Below are 24,690 nucleotides of genomic sequence, written 5' to 3'. Positions count from 1 at the left end.
TGGGCGGTGGCGGTGTTCTGGAGGGAATTGTAGGGCAGTGGCTGGGAGGGGGTTGTGGGAGGGGGTTGTCTGGCAGTGGCTGTGTTTTGGAGTAGGGTGTTGGGCAGCGGCGGTTGGGAGGAGGATCCAGACGTCAATCTTCTTTAGTGAGCATATTTACTTTATGCATACCTATCAACTTTTTGAGATGAGAAAGAGGGACATTTAAGACACGCCCTGCCACACCCCTGATCACGCCCCCATTACACCCTAGTCACACATACCATAAAGATTTCATATGAAAAGTATGTTGTTTTATAATTCAAACCACACTGGTCCTTTCTATCCTGGTTCATTTTCCTTCATATTAACATTTTAAAACTAGTAGTATATCAATTTAAAGAGACTCTGTAACGTCAAAAAGATCCCCTGGGGGGTACTCACCTCGGGTGGGGGAAGTCTCCGGATCCTAATGAGGCTTCCCACGCCGTCCTCTGTCCCACGGGGGTCTCGCTGCAGCCCTCCGAACAGCCGGCGACAGACCCGACTGTCAGTTCAATATTTACCTTTGCTGGCTCCAGCGGGGGCGCTGTGGTTGCTCTCGGCTCCGAACTACACGGAAATACCCGATCTCAGTCGGGTCCGCTCTACTGCGCAGGCGCTGGAAACTTGCGCCTGCGCAGTAGAGCAGACCTGACGGCGATCGGGTATTTCCGTGTAGTTCGGAGCCGACAGCCGTCAGAGCGCCTGCGCAGGAGCCAGGAAGGTAAATATTGACGTCATTATTCTCGGAGGGCTGCAGCGAGACCCCTGAGGGACAGAGGACGGCGTGGGAAGCCTCATTTGGATCCGGAGGCTTCCCCCACCCGAGGTGAGTACCCCCCAGGGGATCTTTTGACGTTACAGATCCTCTTTAAAGGATGGGGATAAAATTTAGAGACAAATACATTTTTTAGTAGAGAAATATGTATATTTACATAGGAAGAGGGACAAAGTCCTGAAAGAGGGACAAATGAGGAGGAAAGAGGGACAGATGGAAGCCATGTTTATGCCCGTTTCGGGTCCACTTGGAGCGCAGACTCAGACTGGGTGCTGTTTAGCTCCAGTGTTCTCTGAATCCATGCTGATAAATGGCCGCTCTCCGCTCTCGTCTTATCTTATGTCACTTATTTGGAGAACAACGTGCATAACGCGCTCTCTCGCTTCCTCCATCAGTTTGTCCCCCCTGAGCTCCCATCCAGGAAGTAACTCCGTGCGCTCCAGCCTGACACGCAGGCCACGCCCTTTCCGTGCCCTTTAGCCAATGAGACGCCTCGCTCGCAGAGAGAGGCGTGACGTCGCCGCGCTCCCCTTCTTCTGAGGCCGGGAAACCCCGTCCATCCCTTTTCCCTTCTCGGCTTAGCGGAGAGAAGGTGAGTGCGGCTTGTGCCGGCCGGGAGGGAGCGGATCCCGGGGCTGTGTGGCCGGAGAGCGGCAGGCGGGGGTGTGGTGGTATACCCGGGACAGGCGGAGTGTGAGAGGCGGGCGGCCGGGGCTCCCCATGTGCTCCGCTGCGTGCGGCTCCTCCACCCCGGACTCCGCATGGCGGCTGCAGAGAGGCCTGGGCTGTGTGTCGCGCCCGCCCGCACCATTCTTCTGCAGCGCCCGCCCGCACCACTCTTATATTGTGATGCGGGGCTCAGCAGCAGGAAATATAGCAGAGCACCAGTCAGTGTATTATATGTTTTATTTGTTTTATTTAGCAGTCCCTAAATATGCGTATGTTCCCTGAACAATGTGTGAATATATATATATATATTGTATTTATAAAGCGCCAACATATTATGCAGCGCTGAACATTACTATTTGTGTGAGAGGCAGGGAGCCGGATCCCTGGTAGGGCTAAGCTTGGGTATGGTGCCCCCTGTATTGCTAGCAGTCATTACTCACCTGTAGAGCTCTCCGGCCGCCATTACCGCTCATATTGCTGCTAAGTTCTCAGTCTTGGGACCGACACTTATATCCGGAGCGGTGCTTTTTAGTGCTGTTAGATTTGGGCGCTGCCATAGACTGTAATGGGAATCAGTCTATAGCGGTGCTCAGTGAGTAACAACGGCGCTGTCAGAAGACTGAGTTGAAGTTGCTTAAAAAAAACACAATAATTCGGCCTCCAGCAATAGCTGGAAGCTGAGTTATTTCATTCCCCCGCTATTTATGGCGTCCTGGAGGGGGAATAGTAATTAATACGGGCCGGACTTGTGCAGAAGTACGATCAGCCATATACCGGCTGTATCCTGCGCCCAAGTCTACCGGCGCCAATATGAAATGTATGCCTTATATCAGGGTAAGTGGGGATGCTGGCCAGAGCGGAGGGGATTTCCAAGGGAACGTCAAGAAAGCAGGGCTGTGGAGTTGGAGTCGAGGAGTCGGTGCAATTTTGGGCACTCTGAGTTGAAGTCGTTGATTTCATAAACTGAGGAGTCGGATGATTTTGTACAAAATCCACAGCCCTGTTAAGTATTAGAGTAAGGACTCGGTATTGGAGTCGTGGTTTCATAAACTGAGTTGGAGTCCAAAAGATTTTTATACCGACTCCACAGCCTCAAGGTGTGGGTCCTCTTCTTCCCGCCCCCTACCGCCACAGCTCTGACAGTGATCAGTATGGTCCGCCGGCAATCGTAGTGAGCAGGAGCCACTCGCGATGGCTCCTTATCACTGAGGGGAGATGTCAGCTGTCATGACGGCTTCATCTCCCCTCTCGGGTGCGCACAATCGTGTCAGGAGCGGGAATGGCAGGTGGTGTAAATCCTACCCTGCATCAGGCTTACACAGCCACAAGTGCGGCATAGGGTTTACCTGCGGAGGTCCCAGAGGGGTTAAGGGAGGGGTTATGTTTGTCCCCATTGGATAAGTTTCTGAGCTTGTCCAGTTAAGCAGACCCAGCCGGTGTTCCAACATTTCAGCGCACCCATCGATATAGGGCACAAAAGCCTGGCACGCTGGAAACCCCATAGCGTGGTCATTGAGTTGCCAGCAGCCACTAATTTTTAAGAAATAGGACAGCCAGTGGCAAACTCCATATACACCGCCAACCGAATCGGTTTAGTGAGGTTGCCTGAAGCCTTTGGTCTCTGTGTGCAAAGTTAGTTTATTCAGTAACTAGAGTTTCCCGCTGGGTCGCCCATTTCTTGCAATTTAATGGTTGCAAGCAAATTAAACTCTTTACCGTGAGTAGGGAGCGGCTGGTGGTCTGAGGTTTCCTTGCTGTGTCCCTTCAACTGGACTAGCTGACACTTCTCTCCATTTCCTGTCTCTTGTGCTTGGTGGCGTTGGGACATAAGTGACAGCAATTCAAAGTCTCCGGTTCACTTCTGGAATTTCTGACTTTAAAGTCAGAAAACCACTGCGCCTGCGTTGCCGTGTCCTCGATCCCGCTGATGTCACCAAGAGCGCGCAGGCCCAGCATGGTCTGTACCTGCGCACTCCTGGTGACATCAGATTTGCGATTAATCGAAATCACAAACGCTGCAGTGTGAATGTATCCATAGGTATACATTGTAGCAGCGCTTTGTTAATCACGGGCGACCAGAAAATCGCTGAAGAATCGCCAGTGTGAACAACCCTGAGGAGAATCTGAGATTGAAAGGAGGCAATTGTTTGATAAAGAAAAAAAACAGTATAGTCTCTTTACAGTAAACTCCAACGGACCAGGAAAAGTAGCTTCCTATATCAGAAGTTTCCTATTTCAGGATTGGTCATACGTTATCTCACCCCCCCCCCCCCCCACCTGAGTTTACTCTATCCAGAGGTTTACTAGAACGAGATTGTACTGTACCGGAATAGCTTGGCTGTGTACGTTTGTTCCATGCCTAGGTGTGACTGGCTTCACTGCACAGCTCACTATAGATGACTGGTACATCTGATCAGGGACACTGGTCCACATGACAGCCCAGGGGCCCCAGGTCTCTCTCACTCACTGGGGCCCCCAAACCACCATGCGACACCTAGAGGGAAGTGTGGGCAAGCCCTGGACCTCTCACCTCCAGGGAACTCACCCCACCACCTCTAAACTGAATGCCAACTGCAACAAACACAATTGCTAACTTCCAGTTAGAGCAATATCCTGCCTCTATCTGGCCAGCAGACGCCAGTCAGCCAATCAGATGCACTGTCATACACCCTTTGCCTGCTGTACCATCCCTAGCAGGAATTACATAGATTAGCATTCAGGTGGGAGGCTTCGGTTGGACGTAATCGTGAATTGCGTCGTTTACAGGGACACCCCGTGTAGGCAAATCTCCCACACGGTCCCCTCCCTAACCACTCGCCTGTCAACCGCATCCTAGAAGCTGCAAAAAATAAATTTAAAATCACGAACACTGGTCCACATGACAGCCCAGGGGCCCCAGGTCTCTCTCACTCACTGGGGCCCCCAAACCACCATGCGTCACCTAGAGGGAAGTGTTGGCAAGCCCTGGACCTCTCACCTCCAGGGAACTGCCTACACGGGGCGTCCCTGTAAACGACGCAATTCACGATTGCGTCCAACCGAAGCCTCCCACCTGAATGCTAATCTATGTAATTCCTGCTAGGTATGGTACAGCAGGCAAAGGGTGTATGACAGTGCACCTGATTGGCTGACTGGCGTCTGCTGGCCAGATAAAGGCAGGATATTGCTCTAACTGGAAGTTAGCAATTGTGTTTGTTACATCTGATCAGGGCTCAGGAGCTGCAGAATATTTCAGCCTTCGCTGTAGGTAACCTCTGATTTATTATATCGGCTTATATTGTCTAGGTTTACTTCTGGGTTACTGTAAGGATGATATAATGATCATTCAGTGCTTATGGCTTTATTAGAATAAGTAATGTTTTGTTTCCTTTTGCAGATGCCCGGAGTCACGGTGAAAGACGTTAACCAGCAGGAGTTCGTCAGAGCCCTGGCTGCCTTCCTCAAAAAGTGAGTGTTTCGTATTCTGAGTCTGCGGACCCACCTGCACTTAAAGTGAACCAGAGACAAAGCACCCTCATGTATTTTACCCTATATATCAGTGGGAACATTAGAGAAAACACCTACCCTGCTCTGTTTCATCTTCACTGCTCAGCCTGCTTGTTATCAGCCCTGATAAAATCCCAGACAGCATTCAGTCTGGCTTTGCTCATGAATCATTATAGCTGAGTCTGTCTTCTGTGCTGTCTTTTCAAGCCCAAGCCTGCCCCCTTGTGGCTCTGGTCAGGAATAATTATAGCTGAGTCATTATAGCAAAGCCAGACTGAATGCTCAGTCAGGGATTTTATCTGGGCTGATAAGAAACAATCTGAACAGTAAATATTAAAACAAAAAGAGCGTGGTAGGTTTTTTCTCTAATGTTCCCACTGATAATTATGGTAAAATGAGGATGCCTCGTCTCTGCTTCACTTTAAAATACTGTCAGATCTGAATATGCCACTTAAAGCTAAATGAGCACTGGATTAAAGAATTAACCTCCCAGTAAGGTGTGTGTGTGTGTGTGTGTGTGTTTTGGGGGGAGCACTATAGCTTACCAGCTCTGGCCTGTATGGCATTTTGTAATTCCTGTATGGTCAGACGTGTTCGCACGCCACAATGCGTACCAGGAGATGCAGTCCGTGAATGTGAGTACAGAGGATGCTGTATAGGCCTGAAACCACAGGAGCAACACCCTGTAGGTAAAGGAATTGACTTTTTATATTTAGTGTTAGAGAAACCGTAACCAAGCATTGAGCTTCATCCCAATCAGTAGCTGATACACCCTTTTCTCATGAGAAATCTATTCCTTTTCACAAACTTATCATCAGGGGGCGCTGTATGGCTGATATTGTGGTGAAACCCCTCCCATAGTGTGATGCCAGGACCATGGTTCTGACATCACACTGCAAGAGCCTTGTTGCATTGTGGGAAATAACAGCTGTTTCCAACTACCAAAAAAAGCAAGCAGCATCTCCTTCCACTGCCAGCAGTAAAAATGTCACCATCTGGTAAATGTTACAATGTAAATCAGGGAGAGGAAAAATTTTACAATGGGCAAACACTGACTAAATCATTTATACATAATTATTGTAGAAATGAAGTACTTTTTTCTTTATTTTCACTGGAGTTCTCCTTTAAGTTTATATAGCTTATCCACACTTTCCTGTACCACTTTCATCCCCAAAACATTGTTTGAACCTGTCCCCGAGATTTAACATTCATGTCATGCTGGGGATTTCAGCTAGAACTCCGGCCTCCTGCAGTCACTTGTGGGAGGGGGATGTTAAATGGGCCTTGGTCCCCTTGTGTCCCAGGGCTGCTTTTTCCATAGTGGAAAACTTGGGCAGTTGTGCAGATCACGGCTACTTTGCTGTCGGCACCGTACTAAATTATAAAGAGGCATATTAATTTATTTTCCCCCAGTGCTCTATTTTTTCAGAAGTGTTGCTGCTGCTCTTCCTATCATTATCACTGACCTTCCGCTTCTATCCTGTAGTTTGTCTCTATAGTGGCAGGAGCTCCGGGTAGAGGGGGGGGGGGGGGGGGGAGGAGAGCAGTATTATGTAATTGCACAGTGATATCTGGGATCAGGTGTATTGTGTAGTAGGAAGTGGTTAGTGTACTGGTTAAGGGCTCTGCCTCTGACGCAGGAGACCAGGGTTCGAACCTTGGCTCTGCCTGTTCAGTAAGCCAGCAGCCATTCAGTAGGAGACCTTTGGCAAGCCTCCCTAACACTGCTACTGCCTATAGAGTGTGCCCTAGTGGCTGCAGCTCTGGTGCTTTGAGTCCGCCAGGAGAAAAGTGTGATATAAATGTTCTGTCTGTTTGTTTGTTACAAGACTTGTCCAGGAGGTTTGCGCTTCATCTGGAATGTGGGTTCTCGTGACCCATGAAATGAGGTACCCTTGCCATTATGTTATGGATGGGTCTTTGAGGAGAGGGCTATGTTGGCAAGTTAGGTAGTGGGAGGGGTTATAAAAATAAATAAATCCCAGAATAGGTTTTCAAGAGATGTTGTACCTTTTGTTGAATGTTCTGTCTTCTGTAAAGGAACGCATTCTTAACTTGACAGTTTATGAATATTCATGTTTTTCCCCCACAGGTCTGGAAAACTAAAAGTACCAGACTTTGTAGACACCGTTAAACTTGCAAAACACAAGGAATTGGCTCCGTATGATGAGAACTGGTTCTACACTCGCGCAGGTAACATGATTGGGGGGTTTGTCTTGGATAAACTTTTTAGCAATGATGTATTGGAGTCTGATTTTAAAGAGAACCAGAGACGAAGCACCCTCATGTATTTTACCTTTATAAATCAGTGGGAACATGATAGTAAACACCTAATCTGCTCTTTGTTTCATTGTTCTCTGTTTAAATTGACTGTTATCACCTCTGATAAGAATCCCCGCTGAGCACTGAGTCTAGCTTTGCTAAGGAAAGATTATAGCTGATTCTGTCTTCTCTGGTGTCTTTTCAAGCCCAAGCCTGCCCCCTTGTGGCTCTGCTATGACTCAGCTATAATTATTCCCTGCAAAGCCAGACTGAATGCTCAGTCCAGGATTCTTATCACAGCTGTAACACACTTTTAGCAGTGAGGATGAAACCGAGAGCATGGTAATTTTTTTTTTTTTTTTTTTTTTTTTTTTCCCTCTAATGTTCTTACTGATAGCAAGAAGTTTTAAATCAGAATGATACCATTTATTGGCTAACTAAAAATGAATAAAATAAGCAAGCTTTCGGCCTTGCAGCCTTCGTCTGGCTTATATCCTGTTAGTTTGCAAACTGGTGGTACAGACAGCTTATATACATGCAACATGAAAAGGGAAAACAGATATTTTTTTTCAAGCATAAATACATGTCATTAAGATGCCTTAATTCACACAGACCATCGACCTGGGGTTAGAGGTTGTAAGCCAAGATAATAATCCTTGTTTACTCCCTGCTCACATACCTGGGAGTTGGACTGACACAGAGGTATCGTAAATTCTTAGTTCACAAGTTCAGCTATAATGGCTGAGAAAAGTTCAAATGTCGTCAGTCTCATACCAATATAGAAAGTTGTTGTCCTTATTCAAACCCTTCTGCACAGCTTTGAACCAATTTATAAATTTTGTTTCTGCTATTAATCGATCATTTGACGTTTTGAAGCCGCCCTTCAGGGCAGTGACACGAAGATCATCCATGCTGTGTCCGTTGGACCGAAAGTGTGTAGCAACTGGGAGTCCAGATTTGGTATCAATAGTGTGCCTGTGTCCATTCATACGTTTTGTGCAGAGCTTGTCCAGTTTCTCCCACGTACAGAACATTGGGGCATTTAGCACACATGATCAGATATACCAGATTGGTGGAACCACAGGAAAATGTACCTTGTACTCTGTACTCCTGTTGTGAACCTGGTATCGTTACCCTGTCAGTGAAGTAAATGTGTCTGCAGGTCCTGTCACAATTTCGCGAACGCCATTGCGCAAACTATGATCTGGAGAGCCTCTTTAATTCATATGCCTGTCTTTTAGAAACTCAGTGTTTTTCCATCTCACAACCCCTACATTGGGGGATGTGAATGTTTGTGTTGTCCTTACTGAGAGAAGCCATTCACCCTAAAACCAGACCATCCACACAGGAAAAAGGTTATCTAAAAGGGGGGCAATAAAGATTCTCCAGGAAGTCTCCTATCCTAGTTTTAAAGATAAGGAGAGGAACAGATCCGGGTTGTAAACTCATTAGGACCCATTCACATTCCTGCATCTCGCCTGAGGGGAGGTAGAGAGTTAGAGAGAATGACTTTTAATTCACCTTTATATGAAAGAATAAGTCATTCAGACATTTTACTAAATTAATCAGTTTCTGTCGAGGCTAGCCATTACAAAATTAGCAGACCATTAGTAGTAATGATTTGTGTGTGGTGGAACCATTCAGAATGTTCCTACCATTATCCCAAAACAAGCAACAGCGTGATTTGCCTCGGGATACCCCAAGATGCACATGTTTGGTATCTGTGTGACACAGAGAACGCTAGAAGCGCGCCCGTGTCACTCGCTGCAGATTTTGGTCAGCTGTTGCCGAGCCATGATCATTCCAGTTCCTATTCTTTCTGCTTGTCATGACAAAGGGCGGGAGAAGGTATACAACACCCATCTCCTTTTACAACTCCGCCCTCTGGCAGAGGAAGAGTTAAAAACCAACAATGCTGGACAAAGGAGAGTCTTTTGCCCAGCCATCCTGTACCATCACGGATTTGGGCTGGATGATAAAAGGATTAATACCTATTCCACAGAACTTTCCAGAATTGGACTATATATTTTTGTGGGACTTACCGCAAAGGACACGGTAACTTGACAAACTGCGCAGACTGTAATCAGCTATTTTCATATTGAACTCTTATTATTTCTGTATCAATTTGTTTCTATTGCTATATTTTGTTTTGCATTATTTCTTTAAATAAATGATTTAAAAATCGTTTGTCTAAGTGCTGTTCTGAAACAAATCTCCGCCAAAAGAATTCACATCTTCAGAGAGACATGTTACCATAACTGTTTTGATATGAAATATTATTAGTTTTGCTATCTCTAGAAAGATTGTCAAATTAACCCTTTTTCCTACAGGATTTAGCTAGTTAGAATTAGTTAGAATTTGCACGCTTGTATTGCGGATTGGTGGCAGCAAACTGGCCTCTATATGAGAGCACAGATTGTATTGATTGTATATACAATCGAAATTGGACTGTGTGTGGACTCGCCAACCAATCCCAAAAGGTTACTTTGCCTGCAGTTCTGATTGCCTTCAGGATTCCCTCAGGGTCTGAGGCTTTATGGTAAACTGCAGCAAAGGGAACAGGAATTGTTGGGTGACTGGGCATACGTCACATTGCCGGCAGCGGTGCGACCAATCTCTGGCGTCACACTGTTCACCCTATTACAAACCATCGGATGTCTATTCCCCGAATGGTAACGGTGTCAGATTAGAAATGATTGGCGCGCGTTGTCGCATTATTACCTGACGACTCAGCAACCGGTAATTTAACGTTAACTTGCTCACAGTCTTACAAGCCATCGGAGGGGATTAATCCCTGATGGTTCTGGAGTAAATTAGACGAGATTGCGGGGCTGTTCGTCGCAGGTCCCACATATTTTTTGTCGGCAGGGTGATGTTCCGTTTTGTTGAGGCCTATTCAAAGAGCTCCTGACAATCATCTGTTTTAGATTGTGTGGTTGCCGATATGACAAGAGTGGAGGTTTAGGGAATATCGTTCTCAGTCTGTGATCCTTGTGTAAAATGGGATGTAGTTCCTTAGCAATCCTCCTTAAGATTTCCAGGTGTGGGTTGTAGGTGACAACCAAAGGGACACGTTCCTCTTTTCTGGTTTTACAAGATACCAGGTTCACAACAGGAGTACAGAGTACAAGGTACATTTTCCTGTGGCTCCACCAATCTGGTGTACCTGATCATGTGTGCTAAATGCCCCAATGTTATGTACGTGGGAGAAACTGGACAAACACTGCGCAAACGTATGAATGGACACAGGCACACTATTAATGATACCAAATCTGGGCTCCCAGTTGCTACACACTTTCGGTCCAACGGACACAGCATGGATGATCTTCATGTCACTGCCCTGAAGGGTGGCTTCAAAACGTCAAATAATCGATTAATAGCAGAAACAAAATTTATAAATTGGTTCAAGGCTGTGCAGAAGGGTTTGAATAAGGACAACAACTTTCTATATTGGTATGAGACTGATGATATTTGAACTTTTCTCAGCCATTATAGCTTAACTTGTGAACTAAGAATTTACAATACATCTGTCAATCCTAATACCAGGTCTGTGAGCAGGTAGTAAACAAGGATTCTTATCTTGGCTTACAACCTCTAACCCCAGGTCGATGGTCTGTGTGAATTAAGGCATCTTAATGACATGTATTTATGCTTGAAAAAAATCTGTTTTCCCTTTTGATGTTGCATGTGTATAAGCTGTCTGTACCACCAGCCTGCAAACTAACAGGATATAAGCCAGACGAAGGCTGCAAGGCCGAAAGCTTGCTTATTTTAATCATTTTTAGTTAGCCAATAAATGGTATCATCCTGATTTAAAACTTCTTGCTTTTACTGATGGCTAACACGGTACAATACCCTACTGTTCTTACTGATATATATGGTAAAATACACAAGGGTGCTTTGTCTCTGGTTCCCTTTAAAGTAAAGTGGTGGGAAAAAAGTCAGATACTCACCTATGCAGAGGGTTGACTCTGGAGCCTTTGCTAGAGTTTGGCTAGTACATGAATGTAATAGTTGTTGGGACGTTTCACACTGTGTGCATTGTAACACATTGCATGATCTTCCTAATGCTGTACGGCGGCCGTTCAATCACGAGTAGCAGATGTGTGCGCAGTCCACAGAAAGATGTGCAGCAGAGTATGAAAGTACCCAAGTACATAGCAGACATGCACATGAGCAGGCGCTCCACTGAGCACAGACCGGCTGCTGTGCATGTCCAGCTTCACCCACAGCTAGAATCCCCTGCCACATGAATCTTGCTATGCACTCTATGTATTGCATGTGAAGACCAATAAATCCACCAGTGACACTGCCCTGTCTCCTGTATACGCACAGCGGATCTATTGGAACTGTACACCTCTCCATGCACCCCCTGCTCTGCAAATAAGACTAATTTAGTTACTCCCAGGATTCACTTAAAGGGATACTGTAGGGGGGTCAGGGGAAAATGAGTTGGTTACCCGGGGCTTCTAATGGCCCCCCACAGACATCCTGTGCCCGCGCAGCCACTCACTGATGCTCCGCCCCCGCAGACATCCTGTGTTGGCGCAGCCACTCACCGATGCTCCGGCCCCGCCTTCAGTTCACTTCTGGAATTTCTGACTTTAAAGTCAGGAAACCACTGCGCCTGCATTGCCGTGTCCTCGCTCCTGCTGATGGCACCAGGAGCATACTGCGCAGACCAAAGACCATACTGGGCTTGTGCAATAGTCTCCTGGTGACATCAGCGGGAGCGAGGATGCAGCTGTGCAGGCGCAGTGGTTTTCAGACTTGTCCGAAATTCCAGAAGTGAACCGGAGGCAGGGCTGAAGCATCAGTGAGTGGCTGCGCGGGTACAGGATGTCTGCGGGGGGCCATTAGAGCCCTGGGTAACTTCAACTCATTTTCCCCACCCCCCCACCCCTACAGTATCCCTTTAAAGAAAATATCGGGCAAAAAATAAATGCCAGGTTTACTTACCTGGGGCTTCCTCCGGCCCCTGGAAGCTTACTTGCTGCTGCGCCACGCTCAGTGGGTCGCCCGGGGTCCCCTCCGTAGCAGCTGCAGACCCGGCGGGATTGGCAGCTACTGCGTCTGAGCAGAACCCTGCCGTCAACGGGAGCGTGACCCCAGGTAAGTCTGTGTGTGTTTTTTTTTTTTTTTTTTTTTTTTGCCTATTTCTTTTTTGAAAAGACTCTAAGGGCTGGAACCCACAGGAGCGCTTTTGGCAGCGTTTTGGCAGCACTGCGATACGCTAGCAGTTTGCCAAAACGCTGGGCTAATGTTAATGGATGGGGCAACTTCCACAGGAGCGTTTGCGTTTCTGGGAAACCTGCAGCATTTTGGGAGCGTTAGCGCTTCAATGTAAAGTATTGAAACGCTCAGCAAAACCTAAACTGAGCGGTTTTGCTAGCGTTTTGCGGTTCAGCACACTGTAACAAAATGAAAAATAATTCACAGGACCAATCGGGATAAAAACGCAAAACGCTAGGCACCCGCTGGGGAAAAAAATACAATGTTGCAAAACACAACCCAAAACGCGCATGAATCCGCTTGCAAACCGCTCAGACAAAACGCTAGCGGTTGCGTTTTGCGTTTGCGTTTTTCAGTGGGTTCCAAGCCTTACAGCCCGTCACCCTTGTCCATAGAGCAGGGGCTACATAGGAAAAGGCCAGAGCACCACATGTTTATAAAGAGAATCTGTAATGACCCCCCACTGTCCTGCTGATCCTCTGCCTCTAATAATTTAGCCATCGCCCCTGAACAAGCATGCAGCAGATCAGGTGCTCTGACTGAGATGTGACTGTATTAGCTGAATGCTTGTTTCAGGGGTGGGATTCAGACATTACTGCAGCCAAATAGATCAGCAGGGCTGCCAGGCAACTGGTATTGTTTTAAAGGAAATTGGTTTGGCAGCCTCCGTATCCCTCTTTTGTACACTCTGCGCTGCTGCACACATTGGTGGATATAGCATGAGAACTAAACTTGATTGTTGAAGGTGGAGAATCTCCCTCTGTTCTTATAAGACCCGTGCAGTTGTTCCTAACAATATTACTGTCTTCTCTTGTGTACAGTAATGCCAGACATGTGCTGTGCAAGGTAGCTGAGATAGCGCAGTGTTCTGACTTATGGACAGATGCAGGAGAGGAACAAACCTACAGTCTCCATCTCGGGTTTATTCCCAGCAACAGTAACAAAAATTTGCATGCAGTGGAAAGGAGTCAATAGAATTTCATTAACGTGAACTTTCGCTACATGAAAACATTCACATGTACTGGAAAGGAGGCTTAAAGTGAACCCGGGGTGAAAATTAACTGAGATAAACAATTGTTTTGATTCTCCTACTCCTGAAATTTGTATTTATTTTTTTTAAGATCTCCCGTGATTTTATTTTTAAACGTGTACAAAGTAGCTTTAATGTATTTGCCTCAGCTCAATGGCAGACTCTCAAGTGCCCACAGCTAAAATATTCACTATTGGCCATTTTCATCTATCCCCTCTCAGTTCTCTCCACTCAGTTCTCTGCAGGAAAATGTATTATGGCTGTAATTCCTTATCAGACTTTTACTGTCCACAGAGAGAAACTTAAAAAAAAAAAAAGTAACAACGTAGTTGTTAATATGCTTGCCACTGTACATTTTAGTCTTATCATGTCACCTCTGGTACTTTTTTTTTTTTTTTTTTTTTTTTTTTTTTTTTTTTTTGCGCCCTAGTTTTCGGATTGTTTTTATTCATGTTGTGTTTTTTTTCTGGCACAAACCTAGAAAGGAGATTTTATTACGAACATCAGCAGTCTCCAAACGTTTTGGGTGGAGGGCCGGCTCAACATACTCCAGACTGCTGGGGGGCCGGAGTATACATAAGATGATGTAGAAGTCTTTGCGGGCCAGACAGTGAAGCACACCCAGGTGACAACCTGCACTCCAATTGGACAACCGTGTCACCTGATGTGCAATTTGATTGGAAACCAGCAAAATTACTGCTTTCTGGCTTCCATGTGGATGGGTGGTGCCAGCACTGCTATTCTATATGCGGACCACCAATATCTATAAGTAATACATTTTCTGTGCGGGGGCCGGTTAAAAGCCTCAGGGGGCCACATTCAGCCTGCAGGCTTTAGTTTGAGGACCACTGACTAAGATTATAGTTTTCATGGTTGCAAAGGAACCTCCAGAAATTTACAAAATGGTAATAGTTAAACATGTGTATAAACCTGTTAGACGTAGACTCCGCTTCCCTTTCTGTACCTAATGGAGATCATTTTTCTTCAGCCTCCACAGTCCGTCACTTGTATCTCCGCGGTGGTGCCGGCGTTGGGTCCATGACAAAGATCTATGGCGGTCGCCAGCGTAATGGTGTTATGCCAAGCCACTTCAGCTGTGGATCAAAGAGTGTTGCCAGGAAGGTGATGCAAGCTCTAGAGGGGCTGAAAATGTTGGAGAAAGACCCCAATGGGTAAGTGACAACCTGCCAGTGTAAAGGGGCACTATGACAAAAATGTTAAATTGTAAAATGTGCAAGCATATACAAATAAGTACTTTTTTTTTTTTTTTTTTTCAGAGTAAAATGGGCAATAAATTACTTTTCTCCTATGTTGCTGTCACAGTAGGTAGTAGAAATCTGACAGAAGCTACAGGTTTTGGACTAGTCCATCTCTTCATAGGGGATTCTCAGCAGGGCTTTTATTGTTTATAAAGCTATTCCCTAAAAAGGATTTCAACAATGATGCTGCTCAGCTTCCCTGCTCCCTACAGGTTTTTTTTTTGGCAGTTGGACAGCACAACTGCCATTCACTTAAGTGCTTTTGAAAATAAATAAATCCCTATGAATCCCCAATTAAGAGATTGACTAGTCCAAAACATGTCACTTCTGTCAGATTTCTGCTACCTATTGTGACAGTAACATAGGAGAAAAGTTAATTTATGGATCCTTTTACTCTGGAAAAAAAAACGTACTTCTAATTTGTTTGTTTGCACATTTTAAATGTTACTCCATAGTGCCCCTTTAAGTAATGCAGAGAGAGAACATGTGAATTGTCAATATCTGAGAAGTGTCACACTTTTCTGATCTGCAGCTAATGTGTAGGCGTGTGAACAGATTTTATGTTATGGCCGGTCACTGCGACCAATGTGAGAAATGGATTAAGAATTCCGGATTCCTGGTGGGAGTAATGTGACAAATGAAGCTGGCTCCTCCCGCTGCCCCTCCCATTCAGCTCTGGCTCCTCCTGCTGCCCCTCCTATTCAGCTCTGGCAGCCGGGGACTCGCATGTCCCCCGGAGTTGTTCGTTGCGGCAGACTCCTGCCGTTCGTTCCTGCAGAGCGGGTGCTGGCAGAAGCAATGTCTGCAGCCTCCCCGCACTGCTTCCTGCCGCTACGGACTCTGGGGACCAGGCATGAATAGGTGGGCAGCGGGAGGAGCCGGCTTCATATGTCACATTACCGCTGGGAATCCTTCATTCGTTTCTCACAGCGAGATGGCCACATCTAGTTCTTGCCTGACCAGAAGTGGCCAGACTTCGTGTTCTGGCTGTAACCTGCCCCAAAATGGCTGAACTTCTCGATTAATATATAGCGATGACCCCTGGCTGTATCACGCAGTCACCATATGGTTCAGCCAATCCTGCGTCACACAAGTGATATGCCATACATGCTGAGATAGCCAAGGCTGTACCACACAGCCAATCATATGCTTCACACAACTAACGGATATGAGCATTGCATGCTGGGATAGGCAGGTGATGTGATATTATATCACGTATTGGAAGGTTGTTGAGTCACTCTGCCTCCTGTATGGCTTGTGCTAATCACTATTGTCCAAGCAGGGCAGCAGTGTCTTGTAGGAAGAATCTATTCGCTGCACATCTGTTTTTAGAACTTCACTTTGTAGATGCTGATAGTTTTACCCCCATGATTTCAGTAACCAGTGCCCTCTAGTGGTGAGTTCTGCAGTTCCCGAACACTTTCATACGAGTATATCCTAGTATTTCCGTGTAAGGACATCCTGTCTTATGTTGGGGTTTTTCCTTCCCTCGATTTAGCTGTGATATGAATTGCCATGCTTTACAGATTAGTGTGGTTGCCATTCAGCAGTGAACTAGAATGTGGGACCCTTTTCCAGTACCAGTACCAGCATTCTGCAGTCAGATCCCCTTCGCTAGTGCAGTGTTCTCTCCAGGCTCTTTTAGCCGGGTGCTCCACCCGGTTAGTTTTGGTGAGCACCCGGCTGTCATCGGCTCACTTCCTCCTATGCTGTAATCAGTTGTGCAGAAAAGCGCCTGCCCTGTATTCTCTGATCTTGCCCCACCCGGCTACTTTTTCATGCCACCCGGCTGGAAAAAAATTCTGTGGAGAACACTGTAGTGGCTCACCAAACACTAAATACAGTAAACTTATGAAAACCGTGGGAGCTGTGTGCAGCACGACTTTCTTTCACATGAAATAGTCATGTTACATTTCCTGTGCAATTCAGCTGATACTGTGCATAGGAGTGCAGGAAAATCTCAAGGCAAACTCACAGCTATGTGATATTTCCCCCCCCCCCCCCCCCCCCTACGGATTCATTCAATAATTTCCTTTGCGCCCCCTTCCAAAAAAATCCACAATGTAGTCGCACTGTGACAGAATCTGCAATCGTGTTTCTAAGCCATTAGTCCAGGCAAGATGTGTCCTAGCAGCCAATGGTTCTGAAATTGCCTAACTTGTTAATCGTTTAAGTTGGCCCCTAACACTTAAAGGATAACTGAAGGAGGAATATGGAGGCTGCCATATTTATTTCCTTTTACACAATACCTTTTGATCTATTTGGCTGCAGTAAAGTCTTAACACCTGAAACAAGCATGTAGCTAATCGTCAGATCTGGTAAAGACAAATGTCTGATCTGCTGCATGCATGCTTCAGGGTCTGTGGGTAAAACTATTGCAGCCAGAGGATAAGCAGGGTAGCCAGACAACTAGTATTACATAAAAGGAAATAAACATGGTACCGCCATATCCCTCTTGCTCCAGTTGTCTTTCACTTCACCTCCAGAAGTGCTTAAACTTTTTCAGCTGAAAGCTTGGGGCAAAAAAAACAGGACTATTGCAGCATCTACAAAATGAATGCTGGAAATCCTGAGTGCTGAGAAACTTCCTTCCTAGGCTTGTAAATATCGGCGTGGTCAAACATGGTTATAAAGTCCTGTCCTGCTGTATTCCACGGAGTAGGTACACTAGGGGGATATTCATTTGCACTGGGATTTTTCTCTCTAAGTTATGCATGCTGTGTATTTCAGCTCTTATAAAGTGTAGGAATGCAGAAAACTCTCAGCTATTGTGCCGAAGTCACATTGGTCAGTGGAAAATGGTCCTTAACCACTTCGCATTCCTGGGTTTTTACCCCCTTCATATTCCTGACAATTTTGATACTCAGCTGTGTTGCTTTTAATACAGTGATAACTTTTTAATTACTTATGCTATCTAATTGAAACATGTGTTTTTTTCAGGACAATCTAGGCTATCTCTCAGTAATATTGTTTCCAAGCAATTATTTTATTTCATATGCATATGACAAGGAAAAACAGATGTAAAAGCAGAAAATATACATTTTTGTCACTTTTCACCCTGCCTAATTTTCACATGACAAGTGATTTTGATATAAAACACTTCAAAAAATGTTCTTTGGCCCTTCCTGGTTAAAATGATGTGCCATAGGCCTTATTTTGTTACTAGCTGACCACGTAGTGGGCCTTTATAAGAGACCTGCGTACTTGGATTTTTGAAGGGCATTTTTTCCGCTTTCCTTTTTATAGCGTCACACTTCCTTCACAGAGTCCTATGTGTGTCAGAACAGAAAATAAGTACTACAAGTGCCACCATTTTGAAAAGTAGAGATCCAGGGCTATACAAAGATGGGTATATTGTGTCCGTTACATTTTTGTGGTTTTGCTGAAAATTGCACAAGTGTGACCACTTGTTTGAAAATAAATATTTTTTTGACTGTTGGTGACAGTTTGTCGCTAAGCATTTTGAAAGTGACAGGTGCCACTGAAATAAAACACTGGAAAATGTATTCTTCAGCTTCTCACGATGAAAATGATGTGCCATAGGCCTTATTTTGTTACTAGCTGACCACGTAGTGGGCCTTTATAAGAGACCTGCGTACTTGGATTTTTGAAGGGCATTTTTTCCGCTTTCCTTTTTATAGCGTCACGCTTCCTTCACAGAGTCCTATGTGTGTCAGAACAGAAAATAAGTACTACAAGTGCCACCATTTTGAAAAGTAGAGATCCAGGGCTATACAAAGATGGGTATATTGTGTCCGTTACATTTTTGTGGTTTTGCTGAAAATTGCACAAGTGTGACCACTTGTTTGAAAATAAATATTTTTTTGACTGTTGGTGACAGTTTGTCGCTAAGCATTTTTAAAGTGACAGGTGCCTCTGAAATAAAACACTGGAAAATGTATTCTTCAGCTTCTCAAGATGAAAATGATGTGCCATAAGCCTTATTTTGTTACTAGATGATCATGTAGTTGACCATTATATTCAGCCTGTGCAGGAGCAGCAGAAAGAATTTGTGGCCCCTTCATCCGCCATTGTCAATATAGTATCCTATGCAGGGCAAATGGCAACATCCACCGTAGAGACTGCATAGCCACTATGTGCTGATAAATCAAATATAAAATGAAATATCCACTGCATTTTGCCAGCTTTCGCTGTTTCCACCAGGCACCACGTGGAGGTAGCAGCAATGCCTAGCTCTTTTTTTTTTTTTTTTTTTTTACTTTTTTTGTCTTTTTACTTTTCTTTTTACACTTTTTTTTATTGTTTGATATTCATTTATGTGTATAACTGCAACATAAAAAAAACATGAACAAAATACAGTCATAAACAATGACCAACTGTAACAATAAGAATATAATGTGGTGGCCCGCTGGGAATGGTGGCCCTTAATTAATGGCACATGCCTTAGGCTGCCCCTGGTCTATTTTCTTTATTTTTGGAAAAGTTTTTTTTTTTTTTTTTTTTTTTTTTTTTTTCAAATAGGGCTGGTGGCTACAGAATTTTTTTTGGGAGATAGGCATGGTTCTAATAATTGGTGACCGTATGGTATATTTTATAACACGGAGTAAAGCAGAGGCCTGGGTGGGAGGGACAATCTGGACAGTAATATCTTGTGTCCCTTCTTATTTGATGTTTGGCACACACTTTGCACCTCTTCTGAGGATATTTTTTCAGGGGATTAGGAGGGAGTGATTCCATAAAGTGCCTGTCGCAGAGTCTGATGATGTCTTCGCACTGGGATTGGTCACTGCGTACTGGTGTTGTGCCAGATCCAAAAAGGAAAGATGCAATGATCTGTTCCTGGAACTGCAGGTATGACCCGGTATTGCCTGCTTTTCTGTATGCCACATGGGCATTGAACATTGCCATTTGTAGCAAATAAATCCCTACCTTCTTGTACCAGGATTTAGTTTTTCTAGCTACCAAATATGGGGCCAACATCTGGTCGGACAGATCCACTGCTCCCATATGCTTGTTGTAGTCATCTATCACAATAGGCTTGACAGTCTCTGATCGGCGAGACGTCACTAGCACTGTGCCCTCTGTGTGCATGGTGGACAGCATAAGCACATCTTTTTTGTCCTTGTATTTTAGTGCCAGGACTTCATTGCTGCGCAGACTACAAGTCTCCCCCTTTTTCAATTTTTTTTTCAGGACTTCTTGCGGAAAGCCTTTTCGGTTTGCCCTGATGGTACCACAGGCAACGGTGTCAGCCGAAAAAAGAAATTTAAAAAGTGGCAAGCTGGTGTAGAAATTGTCTACAAATAGATGATACCCCTTATTTAGTAAGGGGGTCATGAGGTCCACCACAATTTTTCCATTGGCTCCCATATCTGCTGGGCACCCCTCTGGCTGTAGCATGCTATCTCGCCCCTCATAGATGCGAAATGCAAAGGTGTACCCTGATCCGCTTTCGCAAAGCTTATAGAGCTTTACCCCATACCTGGCTCGTTTACTGGGGATGAATTGTTTGAATCCAAGCCGGCCATGAAATGGCATTAGAGATTCGTCTATTGCGATTTCTCTTCCAGGCACACAAATTTCACTGAATTTTAAATTAAGGTGATTTATAAGTGGCCTTAATTTAAAAAGCCGGTCTCTGCCTGCATTGTCTGGACTCTTGTTTTGACTATTGTCATTGAAATGCAGAAATCTCATGATCATCTGATAACGCAGCTTTGGCATAGTTGATGAGTACAGAGGGGTGTGGTGTATGGGATTTGTACTCCAGTACATTGCGAGCTGCGATTTTTTTTTGTTAGCCCCATGTTGAAAGTTAGGCCTAGAAACACTTTCAACTCCGACAAGTTTGTTGGTGTCCATTTCCGGGTATAAGTGGACCTGGGGTGGGACTCAATGAATTGAGAGGCATACAAATTTGTCTGCTCGACAATAAATTGCAAAAAATCGTCATTGACGAATTGCTGGAAAACATCGACTGGTGACATATTCCCTGTCATGTCAACCATTAAGCCACTGTTTGCAATGAAAGCAGGGATTTGGGGTGCTTGCATGTTTGGCGGTACCCACAGTAGGTGTGACATGTCCAGTGGTACTTGCTGACTTTGCTGCTGGCTGCTAGCCCCTGGAGCACTAGTGCCATCTAAAATGTCCATTGGTTCCTGAGGACTTTGCTGCTGGCTGCCTGCCCCTGGAGCACTAGTGCCTGCTGTGCTCCCTCCTCTGCGATCTGATGACGCCTGTGTCTGAGTCGCTGCCACTGGGAACTGATGCAGTGACAACAGGATGCACAGTAGCAACTCTTGCCTGCTCTGATGGCCCTTCACCTTCATCAGAGCTGGAGTCGCCGTCTGACAGCGGGTCAGAATGTTCAACCGGCAGCCATTCTTCGCCGTCAGATTCGCAGTCAGATTCTTCGTCGCTGCTGCTGATTTCCATCAAGGCAACGATCTCCTGTTCTGTGTATCGCCTCTTTGCCATTTTTTATAAATAGGGTACAGAACAAGATAAAGAGATAATAGATAGAAAGATTTTTTTTTTTTTTTTTTTTTTTTTTTTATATGAATGAGGATGAGGAAAAGAAGTGCTGGGAATGGAAGTAGAAGAGAGCACGGTGATGTGAGTGGGAGAGAGATGAGATCAGAAGATCAGATGATCAGATGACGATCAACTGATCAATAAGGGGTCAGCAAACTAAAACAGTAATAGGGGGGGAGGAGGGCAGTATAAAAAGGGCCTAGGACAGCTAGATCAGCTAGATTAGTACAGTGTGATCAGTACAGTGTACTGAACACACAAGGGATAGTTAGGCTGGGAAAGGGTTAGAAAACAGCAATAAAATACAATTTATTTCCACAGTAGATCACACAGCTCACACAGCTCTGCACACAAGCTGCTCCACCTCAGATCTCACACTGACGAGAGATCTGAGGCTTCAGCAGCTTTAGGTGGCAACAATGTAATGTTTACATTGTCACAGTGTGAATGAGAGCTGCCATTGGCTATGGCAGCTGTCATTCACAGTAAAAACGATCTCATTGGTTCTGTGAACTTCTGTTCACATGCACCAATGAGGGGATCGCGCGGACTCGCGTGCGCGCGCGCGCACAGCGCTGTTTACACTGCAGGACGTGAGTTTCACGTGAGTGAATGCAGGCAGGGACAGAGCATGACGTGAAACTCACGTCCAGGAATGCTAATTGGTTAAAGGGAAGGGAGGTAAAAAAATAAAAAATCAATATCCACCTACCTGGGGCTTCCTCCAGCCCGTGGCAGGCAGGAGGTGCCCTCGCCGCCGCTCCTGGTGGCCGACCTGGCCAGGCCGGCTGCCAGGTCAGGCTCTGCTGCGCTCCATGGCCTGGCACTTCTGCGTCCCACACGGGCGCGCTGACGTCAACTGACGTCTGCCGGGCTGTACTGCGCAGTAGTAGCAGTAGTTCTGCGCATGCGCAGTACAGCCCGGCAGACGTCCGATGACTTCAGCGCGCCCGCGTGGGACGCAGAAGTGCCAAGCCATGGAGCGCAGCAGAGCTTGACCTGGCAGCCGGCCTGCCCAGGTTGGCCACCGGGAGCCTGCGGAGCGGCGGCGAGGGCACCTCCTGCCTGTCACTGGGTGGAGGAAGCCCCAGGTAGGTGGATATTGATTTTTTTATTTTTTTACCTCCCTCCCTGAACCTTCCCTTTTAACAATGGTTTGCGCCAACTTGGTGGTTATGGTCAGAATTTTGTAATGTTTACTAATTAGTTTTTCAATGACCCAGAAAACCTTTTAGAAAGTATTTGTTTCACCTTCTTCTATTCTGTTTGTACAGAGGTCGCAGACTGACTCCACAGGGACAGAGAGACCTGGACAGAATCGCTGGGCAGGTATGGGAATCATGGATATCACTCTTCTTCCTTTCCTACCACGGGCTTACACCCACCCAGTGACCAGGCTATATTTTACAGTTCAGGCCACTGCAGCTTTAACCACTTGTTTTTTTTTTTGCGCTTGTGCAATGACCTCCCTATGAGAGAGTTCCCATCTGAGCGGTTCATTTCCGATCCGCTCACCAAAGTGCTGCCTGTACCATTCTTGGGGCGATTTCCCTATAATGGAATGTGTAGAGAAATCGCAAAATACTCGTAAAAACACTTAGTAGATAGATTTCCCCACCGCTTTTAAGAATAAATACGTTGCACTTATTTTCCAGGTCAGAGTTCACTTTCTGACTTGCGTCAGGAAGTGAAAAAACATCGCTCTGCAAAAGCGCCTTTGAAAAGCTCTTTACACAAAATGGCAACATGCAAGTAGGCTGGGGGGGGGGGGGGGCCTCACAAAAATCTAAAATCACTAGCGTCTCCATTTTTTATTCTATATGTGAACAAGGCTTATCCCAGCGATGGGCTTTTATAGGTATCAGCCTATGAGAGCCAATAGCTCCTGAGCTTCCCAAGGGGACAACACAGCTGTCCCCAGTACAGTGCTGCCGTAGATCGCAGCGCTATACAATGTAAATAGACCGCAGTTTCACTAACAGTCTCCTAGCGGAAATATATATATTAAAACTAGCTGCAAATGGCTTCAACAGTAGATGATTTCTTCCTGTGATACGAGTGGCCATGTTCTGCTTGTCACATAACACACAGGCAAGCTGCTCTGCATCTCCAGCCCTTAGCCTGTGAAAGCGGCACTTCCCTCTCCTCCTCCCCTCTGGCTAGTAACCTCCTCCTCCTGCCCAGACTGAGCTCACATAAGACCTTGCTATAGAAGTCTGATAGTACCGAGGCACTCTGGAGAAGCAGTGGGCGAGGCTGGTTTAGTTTATAGGGAATAAGAGAATTAAAACAAAAGTATTTGGCTTGAGGAATGCCCTATAAACTATATGAAAGGAACACTATTATGCAATGAGTAAAAGTTTATCTGATCCATTTTAAAGAGAACCAGAGATGAAGCACCCGCATGTATTTTACCTTATAAATCAGTGGGAACATGACAGTAAACACCTAATCTGCTCTTTGTTTCATTGTTCTCTGTTTAATCTGACTGTTATCACCTCTGATAAGAATCCCCGACTGAGCACTCAGTCTAGCTTTGCTACGGAAAGATTATAGCGGAGTCGGTCTTCTCTGGTGTCTTTTCAAGCCCAAGCCTGCCCTCTTGTGGCTCTGCTATAATGACTCAGCTATAATTATTCCCTGCAAAGCCAGACTGAATGCTCAGTCCGGGATTCTTATTACAGCTGATAACAGACACTTTTAGCAGTGAGGATGAAACAGAGAGCAGGGTAGGTGTTTTCTCTAATGTTCTTACTGATATATATGGTAACATACATGAGGGCGCTTCGTCTCTGGTTCACTTTGTGCTGCTAGTGTTCAAAAACAGGAAGCCTGTAGCAGCTGAAAGCCACGCCCAGCTCTTTACCCTCAGCCTGTCCCAAGTGCAGTGCTGCAAATGTCACATGCGGTGAGCTGAGGAAGCCATGTGCAGATGGGTAATTCTACTGCTGGGGTCACACGGGTGCAGCACAACCCAAAGCAAGCAAAGATGTCATTGACATGAATAAAATTAAGATTAGGTCAATTGTCAATATGATTCATAATATTTACCATTAAGTCTCTTGTGCCAATGTTTGCATTTTTAGAAAGCCAGGTCCTGTCATCTTAACTTTTTTTTTGTTTTTGTTTTTTTTCCTCCTTTTTTGCAGGTTGCAGCAGCTAAGAAACATTGAACATTATTTTCAAAATAAAGTCCTGTTCCCAAAAAGTCTTTAAATCTTGTGTGTTGTGTTATTTTTGTTGTTGGGGCCTGGGCACACTGTCACATGGTAGAGATTAGAGAAACTGGCAGTACCTGCATTGCTGTGTTGTGCCTGCAGCATGTAAGGGTCTGTCCGTGTATCGCACACTAACCCCTTGCTGATACACTCGCCAGCTTGATAGTGTGATGTCAGGCTGCTACATACCACATCTGAAAAGGCCTCCAGCAGTTACTAGCCATCGTTTTATTTTTA

The 24,690-nt window shown here is 45.5% G+C and overlaps 1 protein-coding gene across 1 annotated transcript; it reads left to right on the top strand.

The window, feature by feature from the left end:
• Nucleotides 1-1,328: 1,328 nt before the first annotated feature.
• RPS19 (ribosomal protein S19) lies at nucleotides 1,329-24,452 on the top strand. The gene is made up of 6 exons (XM_068241991.1): nucleotides 1,329-1,391; nucleotides 4,845-4,915; nucleotides 7,047-7,147; nucleotides 14,467-14,650; nucleotides 22,510-22,564; nucleotides 24,385-24,452. Exons 2-6 carry the CDS (start codon nucleotides 4,845-4,847, stop codon nucleotides 24,406-24,408), a joined length of 435 nt encoding a protein of 144 aa, XP_068098092.1. The 5' UTR covers nucleotides 1,329-1,391; the 3' UTR covers nucleotides 24,409-24,452.
• Nucleotides 24,453-24,690: the final 238 nt, after the last annotated feature.

This window comes from Hyperolius riggenbachi, chromosome 6 (genome assembly GCF_040937935.1).
Source record: "Hyperolius riggenbachi isolate aHypRig1 chromosome 6, aHypRig1.pri, whole genome shotgun sequence".
NCBI classification, from domain to species: Eukaryota; Metazoa; Chordata; class Amphibia; order Anura; family Hyperoliidae; genus Hyperolius; species Hyperolius riggenbachi.
The sequence above is the reverse complement of the archived record's forward strand: the minus strand, read 5'-3'. Positions and strand labels throughout refer to the sequence as shown.

Bases quoted from the DNA above. Each gene is read 5' to 3' on its own strand.
- RPS19 (XM_068241991.1), top strand. From the start codon at position 4,845: ATGCCCGGAGTCACGGTGAAAGACGTTAACCAGCAGGAGTTCGTCAGA. The intron at 7,148-14,466 runs GTAACATGATTG...ATTTTTCTTCAG, and splicing joins CTGGTTCTACACTCGCGCAG to CCTCCACAGTCCGTCACTTG. The intron at 14,651-22,509 runs GTAAGTGACAAC...CTGTTTGTACAG, and splicing joins TTGGAGAAAGACCCCAATGG to AGGTCGCAGACTGACTCCAC.